The sequence below is a fragment of the Syzygium oleosum genome, unplaced genomic scaffold, assembly GCF_021117445.2.
Source record: "Syzygium oleosum isolate NSW1041296 unplaced genomic scaffold, Sole_v2.1 Sole_v2.12, whole genome shotgun sequence".
NCBI lineage: Eukaryota > Viridiplantae > Streptophyta > Magnoliopsida > Myrtales > Myrtaceae > Syzygium > Syzygium oleosum.
The window spans coordinates 2,243,658-2,254,276 of NW_026607496.1; the positions used below are offsets into that span (position 1 = coordinate 2,243,658).

Genomic DNA, 10,619 nt, shown 5'->3' on the forward strand with positions numbered 1-10,619 from the left:
CATTTCGCGCTACTACGTATTGCATGTTAACCAGACAGCAAGCATGAGCAAATGTCCAAAAACATGCCAACTTTCACAGCCAAACAAACACAAGAAAATACACACACAACACTTGAACAGTAACAGTTAATAGGAGTAACTATTAGAGTTTCCTGGAACCGTCAAAACTCACAGCCATTACACACATTTGCTCAATTCCCAAACTGGAACTGCATCATCAGTCATGAAACTTTAGCCTCTTTCAGGGAACCCTTCCCTGACCTCCCCAAAGGGAAAAAACAACAAGAGAGGAGGAAAGAAACTCTAAGGGTGAGATACAGAACTATCCCATCTGAAACCGAAATGCAAAGATTAGATCTTTTCACATGAGAAATTTACCACTGTATCAGCTAAACAAGACCTTGAGATTAATACAACCACAACATCCACAGACCACGGTGGAGTTGACTGGAACTATGGAACACCACGACACGATGTGACTTCTTCTTGCGGGAAGAAGCGAATGCACCCACCATTATAGTTAAGCGACTTTTTGTCATTCTAAAGAGGCTTGGGGAGGAAGAGGCACAACTAAAGGAGTATACACAATTTAGTAGCAGTTACTCATCTCACTCGGCATGCAGTGGGGCCACCCGGTGAACAGTTAGGGTTTGGAGACCGGCAGCTAGCACCAGGACCCACATTGGTTACGAACCGGCGACGGGTCCGATAATCAGAAACTCCACCCATTGGGAAGGAACCGCCTACTCCTAGTGTTGACGGCATTTCATTTACACCATCATTACTACCTTGTAGAGGTTCCAAGGTTTCGACAACATCACTCATTAGGGGTCTTGCTTTGGGGTTCTGGCTCAGACAATAGTAGGCTAAACTGCACGCCTTTTGAGCTGCTCTTGCCGAATACTGATTCTCCAATCTTGGATCGATTATTTGCAACAATTTTCTTTTGTCGTTCAGTTTGGGCCGGGCCCAGTCAACCAGGTTCTGCTCCTTGCTTGGTCTGGTCTTATCAAAGGACTTCCTCCCAGTCAAAAGCTCCAATAGAACAACTCCGAAGCTGTACACGTCACTCCGCGCTGTTAAGTGACCTGCTCATCAGGTAAAGAGTGTTAAGAGTAATTCAAACAGAAGCATAAAGAACTTTTTGAGCTGGACTCTTCAACAACACGATTGTCAGTAGTTTCGTTTTTTAATGAAAAGGTTACGAGTATCAATTTTTGACACATCATGTAAGTGCAACTGGTCATAAGTAGTACGTAACCAGGACTGCCAAGAATGCACAATTGTCGTCCTCTTCCAGAAACTTTCAGTGGTTAATAAATTGAGAAATTGGTAGCACCAAAGCTTAAATATTCCTCAGCACAGATTCTAGATTATGAGAACTGCAACACCAGAAAGTGAAAACTTCTTTCCCCATCCGACCAACAAATTTCAATATCTACTAGCATTTGTTACTTTATCAGGGAAATATAACTTACGTACTCCATCACTTAATTATCACTTCTACATGATCTTCCCACAATTCATTTTCCTTTGATGAAAATAATAACCGAAAGAGTAAATATATTGGTGTGTGTTTCGAAAGGAAACATGGGTTAATATAGTTCATTTACTTCAAGAAGACCAGCATTACGCATATTTTGTCTTCATCAAATTCAATGCAATATCTTGCCCATCCGTCCTTCATTGATCATAAGATATTTACCATATTTATCGTTTTTTTATAGGTATTTTATTACCATATTACCATAGGGACAAATGCACTTTCGCTATAGACTTTTGCTATTGGAAATACATTGAGGATACAAAGAACATAACTTCTTGCGGAAAATTAGAGTCTCCTGCATTTTAACCGGCAACTCGACAAAATAGAATAACACCACCGGCACCAACGCCACACCAATATATATAGTGTACGTTATTTCCCACCCTTAAAGAATGTTTAAAATAGTTTGCTCCTAGTTCATGACCTGATGGGATATACCCAAAATAAATGCACTTTATGCTTCTATGGTAAAGCGAACAAACACCAAAACATCTCATCGACCTACCAGTCATTACGTACTCAGGGGCAGCATAACCATACGTCCCCATAACACGGGTTGATACATGGGTATCATCACCCTGAGGCCCAGCTTTTGCAAGTCCGAAGTCTGAAAGCTTTGCCGTATAATCCTGTCGATCATAGGGAAGTAGGTAAATAAAGCTCTCGCTCTTTAATAAAGCAATTCCGAGGATGGTTTAGGGTAAGCGGCAAACTCACAGAGTCCAAAAGTATATTTGAGGTTTTGAAGTCCCGATAGATGACTGGTCTTTCAGCATTGTGAAGGAAAGCAAGTCCTTTGGCAGCCCCAAAAGCAATCATCATCCTTGTAGCCCATGGTAAAGGAACAGTTGCTTCTAAATACCTCACGAAAAGACCATATTGTATTGAGTTTAAAGTACTGGCGTATATCTTTGTAAATGCATAAAATGAGCTCACAATAAGTATAAAGGTTTTAATTAGATGGATTTTCTCAACTAAATCAAAGCAGCATACAGTAGTGAAGATACCAAACTTTTATTGTCTAGACTTCTTTCAATAAAAGATTCTACTTTTGAATCTTTCAATCAGATCATTGTAGCTTTGAAAGTTAAATTGAACGACTTTGTCAACCATTCACTGGAAAAGCTAACGAAAAGCTACTGTGTCTTGTCATGAGGCAGTTGGCACGTAGATGAAATGACATGTCATCCTAAGTGCTGCATTAACTTTAGATTCCCAGAAGGCTGATCTCCAAAATAGAGCAACCTCATTTGAAGATTTTGAAATAATAGTTCCCTGATTGAATGATGCACAATGTCGAGTTGCTACTTTGTTGATCCCTCCATAATCAATTGCATGAGTAGCAAGAACTTTCAGTGGACAAATCACAATTTAGCGGTAAGACTAACTATTATAGACAATGATTTGACCGCATCACAAGAGACATGATGCTGGAAGCTCATGCACATAGATGAGATAAGAAAGGAAACACTAGCCTATATAATTCGTCAAACAAAAGCCCCTGTTAGACATTGATCAGGTAAAGTACAAGCCTGAAAGCTGAGACTGAGGAGAAAATGGGGAGTTATGTTGGTGCAAAAAAAGTATCAAATAAACGGCATATAAGATCATAGCATGGACAACATACTGAGCTACATGCATGCTAACCAAAGTGTAACAAAAGCAATTCCAGAGTAATAAATCGCATACAAAAAGATTCAACATCTCCGTGCATATGCTCACCAGCATAAAGACAAATAAAGTCAAACTGCAGCCATTGAAACTGAACATGTGCTACAGTGGTTTGACCAAATATTTTTCCTAATACATAACGGAACTAATGAGAAAATACCATCTTAAAGAAAAGCACCGTGTTACGGTGAAATGAATGAGGGTACTCTTTACGAAGATCATAGTAATTAATAATAAACTGCTGGGCGCGAATTTTTGTCTATGCCAATATGGAAGAAGAGATGATGAAGTTGTTGATAGACGCAAATGGAATATTGGGAACTTTCTTCAATTTATGTCTGTTAGTGACGAGGGAACTTGAACCAACAAGTTTGACAGTTTTGGCTTAAGCTGTTGCATTTAAAGATGCATTCAATACCATATCTGAGTGAGGGTACTGCATTCAACCAACAAAATCCATCCAACTCACAAGATGAACGAGATGAACATGCAGATTAGATATCAAGTTTCATCTCAATTTTAAAGGCCCAAACCAGCACTTAGACCTATTGTAATTCCTCTAGTAATACATATGTCAGAAATGATAATTGTTAGTAAAAAGGTCACGAACATGTGAATTCACTTGAAAGAGGTTCATTTTCAAAAAAACATGTCATCCACGAAATAGCATTTAAACTAGCCACTAAGACATAATTTGAACACAAAATATACACGTGATACTTAAATACACGGGAGACAAAGAAAAATGTACGCACTTCGGAATAGGTGGTTCTCAAGGCTCCCTCGGAACATAAACTCATACACAAGTAATCTGTGATCTTCCTCGCAGCAATAACCAATCAATTTCACCAGATTTGGATGTCTAAGCTGTCCAAGAAAGTTGACCTCCGTCTGACAAATATACATCAAAGTCAAACAAGCTGGCACAACTCAAAAATACTGCTAATTAAAGATTTAAACGGAAGAAGAAGTGAGGAGGAAGTGAGGGAAAACGACCATACAAGCCATTCCCGGTGGCCCTGAAGACCCTCCTTGTTGAGAACCTTAACAGCGACTGGAAGAGATTTAAGTCCAACCCTCACATTCTCATCAATATAACCTTTGTACACAGTCCCAAATCCACCCTCCCCCAGGATGTAATCGGAGCGGAAACTCTTGGTAATAGTCTCGAGTTCATAAAGTGTGAACGCGATCACATGGGTGTAGAGCATGGCATTTTTTCTTGAGTCCTCGAAGTTTCTGGGGGTTGAACAATCACTCAGATCTGATGTGGAGCGGCTATGCTTTCTCTCTGATGGTGGGTTTTTAACGGGCAATGGAGATAATATTTGAAGTTGTTGGACTGCCAAAAGGACAAACTAATTGTAAGATAAATGAAACCCTTCCTGCTAATTATCCAAGGAGAAAGGAACCCAATTGCCCAACATTTAAAATCTGACCCACAAATGAGAATGACCAAACATATTTATAATGGGTCAACAAAATCAGAAACAACCAGGAGCCAATCAATGTAAGAAACATTGTCAAATTCAGAAAGTCGAAGTAAAAACTTCAGCTCCAACTATCATCATCATCCAAATCATTACCCAAAAGGAAAAAGTAAGCAAATGGTAAAAAGTGTCTACAATAGCACAATGTGAGAGGCAAAAAAAAGAGCACTAGATCTAGAGACAGAAACGTGAGAGAAACGAAAAGCTGACCTTGCGCATGCGCATTAGCCACAACAGCAGATTCTTCTCTAGTACCACAGTTGCCCATCTTATTCGCCCACCGCCGTTCTTGTTCTCGTTCCGGGTCTCAACGTTCTTGTTTAGATGAAGCAAAAGCACAAACACCAACAGTGGAAAGGAAGAATTCCTAGTTGCAGAGCTCCAAGTGATTGCCTTCCTCTTCCCTTTTCTCCCTCCTCTCTTGACCCTTTACTGTATGTAGATTATACTCTTCTTTTTCTCTCTCAAAGTAGATGAGGACTTTCTCTAGTTAAAAAAAGTAAACAGAAGAGCGAAACCCATTAAACAATGCAAACACATACTGGGGGAGAAGAAAACCAATACAAAAGATACTTAGAACATGATCACTATTAAACAATGGCCACTACACATCTCCAGATCCCAAAAGTCGCCCCCCGCTCTCTCTCTCTCTCTCTCTCTCTCTCTCTCTCATAGTAGGGATGGCAACCGGGCAGGGCGGGGATCGCGTGTCCCGGCCCACAATGGCTTCTGGGACCCGCGACCCGTGCAGCTTGCCCCGCCCGAAACAAGAAGAGGAATGTGATCTTCAACTCTACAGTTAACGACACTTTCTAGACAAGAACGTCAAAATCGAGCCAAACAGTTCGAATCTTGCGGGCTTCGCAGCAACCCGAGAGAGGGGTTTTACACTCAAGACTCAAAAAGGGCATCCTCAGATTCCGGCTTCACATTGGAAAATGCAGCTCAGATTCAAGACAAAGCCATGAGCAAAGAGAGACAGAGAGAGAGACAGAGAGAGAAACGAAGAGAGCACTGACGGGTATGACTGGTGGGCTGCCACGAAGTTGGGTTTTGAGCTCAAGATGGAGCGACCATGGTGAGCACTGAACACGAAGATGTGGCTGGTGAAGGAGCCGAAGACGCTCCCATCACATGTCTCTCTCTGGGTGCGTGTGTGGATGATGAAAGGTGAGAAGGAAAAGAAGGATTTTAGAGAGAGAGAGAGAGAGAGAGAGAGCGACCAGAAAATGAGGGTTTGATGGTGAAAAGTGAGAAGTTCAGGACACACGGTCATTTCTTTTAAGGATTAATCGGAGAATGACACGTGTCGCCGCGGATATTTAGAGATTTTTAAGGTTTTTGTTTTTTTTTTAATTTTTTTATTTCTCCGGATGAAGTTTCTTGCTCGTCCTGTTCTATCTAGTTAGGATATGGTCAGGGGATTCAAAAGTTAACCCAATACATGGCAAAATTCATGATTAATTTGACATTACATTTCACCAAACTTGGATTGTGTGAGTTGTGGGATCTTTGAAATATTGGTTATGCGAGACTTGCTTTGTCGTGGGTAATTATGAATTGTGATATGACGTTCTTGATTAGTAATCAAAATGGGAAAAAAAAAATCGGATTACGGTTAGCAGAGAACTTAGATATTCAAAGTTTAGGGAAGAACGGTAACAAATAAAATATCTACTCCGAGTTTACTATTGTAATGCGGATCAATGTATATAAGAGTGTGATTTAAGTTTATGGTAAAGATCTTATTTCGCAAGTCAACAAGTGAAAAACAATCCCGCTTTTGAGGACCAACTCTAGTTTCGACTCACCCCGCACCATGGGATGATGATGCTTCGATCGCACACCCCAGTGCAAGTTTGATTTTGCGCACGCTTATCTATTGAACTACGTGATATTTAGGGTGAGAGACTCTCTGAGTTATAAATATTGTCCTATACGACAAGGTAGGGATCAAAAGGCCCGAACTTCTTTCCATTGGTTATCAAATATAGGCCCAATTTATTACCTATCTGCCATTCCCCTCTTTTAGGCGTCAACATCTCCTCTCCCTAAACTCTCTCAAGAGTTTCTTGACCAAAAAAAAAAAAAAAAACTCTCTCAAGAGTTTCAAGAGTTTCCTTTTATTTTTTCCTTTTTTGAATAAAGAGGAACTTCATTCTTATACGTAAGTGATAAGTATACTCGAAATTGTAAACTTGTCACTAAATTGCAATCAAATCCTAAAACTTGTCAAATTGGTTCAATCAAGTCCTTCCGTTGATTACACTTTTTAAAAGTTTCAAGACTCGATCACACTTTCGTGACAAGTTTTAAGACTTGATTGCACTTTGTAAACGGTTTAGGACTCAATTGCACTTTCGTGATAAATTTTAAAATTTAATTTCACTTTTTTAAAATTTTTAATTTTTAATTATATTTTCGTGACAAGTTTTGGATTTCTTAACCCACTGTCCCTCTCCCTAAAATCCTAAAAGGGAAAATAAAAAAGAGAGAACTTGAAATTTACGAGCAATGGCAATAGGCCCAAAGTGGATAGACCAAGAAAGGCCCAAACTTGTAGACACGAAGCAATGACCCATTTCTCTCCTTTCCCTCCTCTGTTTTTTCTGGCTCTTCTGTAAACCTCCAGTACTGTCATCCTCTGGATTAGGATAGAGTTTCCTGAGCTTGGGAGTGTTGTTGAGCTATGGCGATGGCTTGTGGATGCAGTTCTGCCGATACCCGATGGAGCATGGGGTCTCTCAAGTCGGCCCTTCCTTCCCTTCCTCCTCTTCCCAAGGCGGCGGCGGCGGCGGCGGCGGTGAGGGCTCCTCCTTCCTCTGTTCGGTTCTTTTCCGTCTCTAAAAGGGCCTCCTATGCTCTCCTTCGCAAACCCCAGTTGCAGTTGGGCTCGTTCGCGGGGTTGTCCCCGCTCAATCCCCTTCTCTCCCTCGGGCTCGCGGGTATGCCTGTTTCTTCTTCGATGCAATGAGTGTGTTTTCCGTGTTTCGACGTCATTGCTCTTGTGGGTTTCTTGTATATTTGGCGAATTGACCTGTTGACATTGTCTCGGTGGTAGTAACTGACAGAGTTTGTGAAATGATGGCTAGGACTTGGGGATAGAGTTGTCTCCATTTTGGGCTTTGTCGCTCTTGTTGAATGAGTTTCTCGTGATGTAAATTTGATCTTCTGTGGTCTATTAACAGGTTGAAGTTGGACATGATGTGCAGCATTGTATGTGGCTCAAGTGTCTTTGTTTTTGGTAGAGATTTTATGCTTCAAGTTTCGAGAGAATGTGATTGGTTGTCATTTTCGAATGGCCGGTTCTGAGGTCTAGGAACATTACGTGTAGTCTTGGATCGAATTGCTCCTCCCCACACCCTTTTGCAAGAACTAGAGGTTTAGCTGAGTGGGCGGTTATACCATTCACCCTAAGCAGGGAATATAGCGAGAACTCCTATCTCAGGGGACCGCACATTTTTATTTCATGTACTGGTTACTTGTTTTCTGTGCTGCTACTTCGTAGAAGAGAAATTTAAAGCTCTCCATCCAATTATTTGAAGACATTGCTTTGGTAGTAGGTGCTGTCGCCCTTTTCTTTTTGGCTGGATCAGTAGGACATTGTTGAGTCATAAACATTGATCTGTTTTTGGGTTGGTTATCTGGTAATTATAGATTGTAAGATGTAGAATCCCTGTGTTGAAAGCAGTGTGTTTGGGTGGAGGCTGATGTTCCCATAATAGTCGGATCAGGCATTGCTCAGATGTTGGACTTCTTGCTGGTTAGGCATTTCAAGATGAAACATGTATAGGCTGTTGAAGTATATTAGTTGAATATCTTTTACTTTGCTCTTTTTTACGAAGACCATTATTAGCTGATACTCCTCCAATTACCTCCCAAATACTATATCTTACCTTCCCAATTGTTTTTGTCAAAATGGAAAACTATCCGACACGAGCCAAAAAATTGAGGACGGGGAAACATCTGCTTATTAAACTGCAAAGGTGAAGAGAATTTAGAAACACATGGTGAGATGAGGGCTATATGAGAATTGAGATTATCAGCACGGGCCATGGCTGTCCATCACGAAGGGTTGCCTCCATACTTCTTTTGGTGCTTACATGGGTGCTGCGTGATTTGTGTGATCATGGTCAAACTGCAAAACACAGGAAATGAAACAAGGTAACCTGATGAAGGATGAGGATTCCTTGACCAGTCTTTAAAGCTGATATTTCAATTAAAATGAAACTAGAAGGACTCTGGTTCATTAAGTGACCTTTATAGTTGGCTGATAACCTGGACTACTGCCATCCAATGTTGCCCATGCATCTTTCTGCAAGTTGTGTTTCATTTTTCCCATGGGGAGAGCTTTTTACTCATCTGTGTTGATTAAATGTCTTACTTGGTAACTGCAGGCTACTTTAATGATAAAAATATGACCTGACATCTACAATAGGGGCACAATTTGCAATGTCATTTTTACCTTTTCCTGCAGTCCATTTTTTTGTGCAGAACCTGTTGTTGGTTCTAGCTCTTGTACCTGTTTCTGCATTTATGGCTTGTTTGTGTCAAGGTTTTATTATACACAAGAAGTGGAGAATGAAGGTTGAGTAGGGTAGAACTTCCAACCTTGTACTTAATGTCAGTTTTGCTTGTGCAAGGAAAAGGCAATGGTGGCAATGGTTGACATTCTGTCCAATAATTTCATGATCTCTTTCTGACATATGATGACGGCACCTGCTTCGATGGCTGGGGGACGAACCTTTTAAACTTTTATGAAGTCGATTGACTGAAACAGCCTCAAATTGCTGAAAATGGGCTTTGGAGTTTTTACATAGATCCTCAAGTTTGAGGTCCAATTAAATCTGAGTTGCAATTTTAGGGTCTAACTTCCAGCTCCTATACTCCCGCCACAGTGGAAGATGTTCTTTGTTAAATTAGTAGCTGTAACATCTAATTTCCACAGATTGAGCGTTGCGTTTATTTAAATTATCATGTTCGTCCTTGCAATTTTATCTGTGAATGGCTTTCTTCCAGATTACTCAAGCTATGAACACAACTTCACCCTCATTGACAACGGCTCTCGAGTTTCCGCTATGAGGCATGGCAGGCGGGTTCCCAAGCTCAATAGGCCCCCTGACCAGCGACGTGCACTAATTCGCGGCCTCACAACTCAGCTTCTCAAATATGGTCGGATCAAGACCACCAGAGCAAGGGCCAGTGCCATTAGGAAGTATGTGGACAAGATGATTACTTTGGCAAAAAATGGATCTCTTCACAAAAGAAGACAAGCCCTTGGCTTTATCTATGAAAAGCAGATTGTTCATGCTTTATTTGCTGAAGTCCCAGAAAGGTATGGCGATAGAAATGGTGGCTATACAAGAATTATTAGAACTCTGCCAAGGCGAGGGGACAATGCACCTATGGCCTATATCGAGCTTGTCTAGTTAACCTTTCTCCTGGCAAATTTGTGGATTATTTTTTAACTAAATTACTGTAGCTTATTGTTTGACCGTGAGAATTGCTGCCATGTACGAGGAAAGTAAATGTTATTGCTTCATTGTTTACCTCTGTCGTGGCTTCATGTTTTCACTGATACACCAAATCTTACCACCTAGTCAAAAGTCAAACTTTTCGATGCGAACGTTTTTGTTTCTCAACTTTGTTTGGCATGTTCGCGCTGTGGTAACAAAGAAAACTACCTGTTCTGTCCTTTTGGCATAACTAGACCTAATAGTTATGAAGTAATGTTATCAAGAGTTAATTCGAAGGATGATGATTTTTGCTCCTTGTAACATTTTCCACAGGACTGGTCTCCCTCCTTATACATGGTGTTCTATTCTAGAGGAAAATTTTCGTATTGTTACCTCCATAGGACAAAATTTTAGATTATCACACTCAAGTTCTCTTGATCATCCATGTGTTCAGAA

At 40.6% G+C, this 10,619-nt stretch overlaps 2 protein-coding genes across 4 annotated transcripts; one reads left to right on the forward strand and one right to left on the reverse strand.

Moving 5' to 3' along the window:
- Positions 1-332: 332 nt before the first annotated feature.
- LOC115677182 (probable serine/threonine-protein kinase PBL8) lies at positions 333-5,946 on the reverse strand. Of its 3 annotated transcripts, none has more exons than XM_056316341.1 (7): positions 5,727-5,946; positions 4,918-5,139; positions 4,219-4,559; positions 3,973-4,108; positions 2,264-2,400; positions 2,052-2,175; positions 333-1,088 (listed from the first exon to the last, which is right to left on the reverse strand). In XM_056316341.1, the coding sequence occupies exons 2-7, from the start codon at positions 4,973-4,975 to the stop codon at positions 604-606; spliced, it is 1,281 nt and encodes a 426-aa protein (XP_056172316.1). In that variant the 5' UTR covers positions 4,976-5,139; positions 5,727-5,946; the 3' UTR covers positions 333-603. The 3 variants fall into 3 exon arrangements, with proteins under 3 accessions (XP_056172316.1, XP_030456141.2, XP_056172315.1); XM_030600281.2 differs by having other exon boundaries at positions 4,918-5,193; XM_056316340.1 differs by lacking the exon at positions 5,727-5,946 and having other exon boundaries at positions 4,918-5,237.
- A 1,365-nt stretch (positions 5,947-7,311) lies between these two features.
- On the forward strand, positions 7,312-10,256 carry LOC115677186 (50S ribosomal protein L17, chloroplastic). The gene is made up of 2 exons (XM_030600286.2): positions 7,312-7,652; positions 9,727-10,256. Exons 1-2 carry the CDS (start codon positions 7,397-7,399, stop codon positions 10,134-10,136), a joined length of 666 nt encoding a protein of 221 aa, XP_030456146.2. The 5' UTR covers positions 7,312-7,396; the 3' UTR covers positions 10,137-10,256.
- The last annotated feature ends 363 nt before the right edge of the window (positions 10,257-10,619 follow it).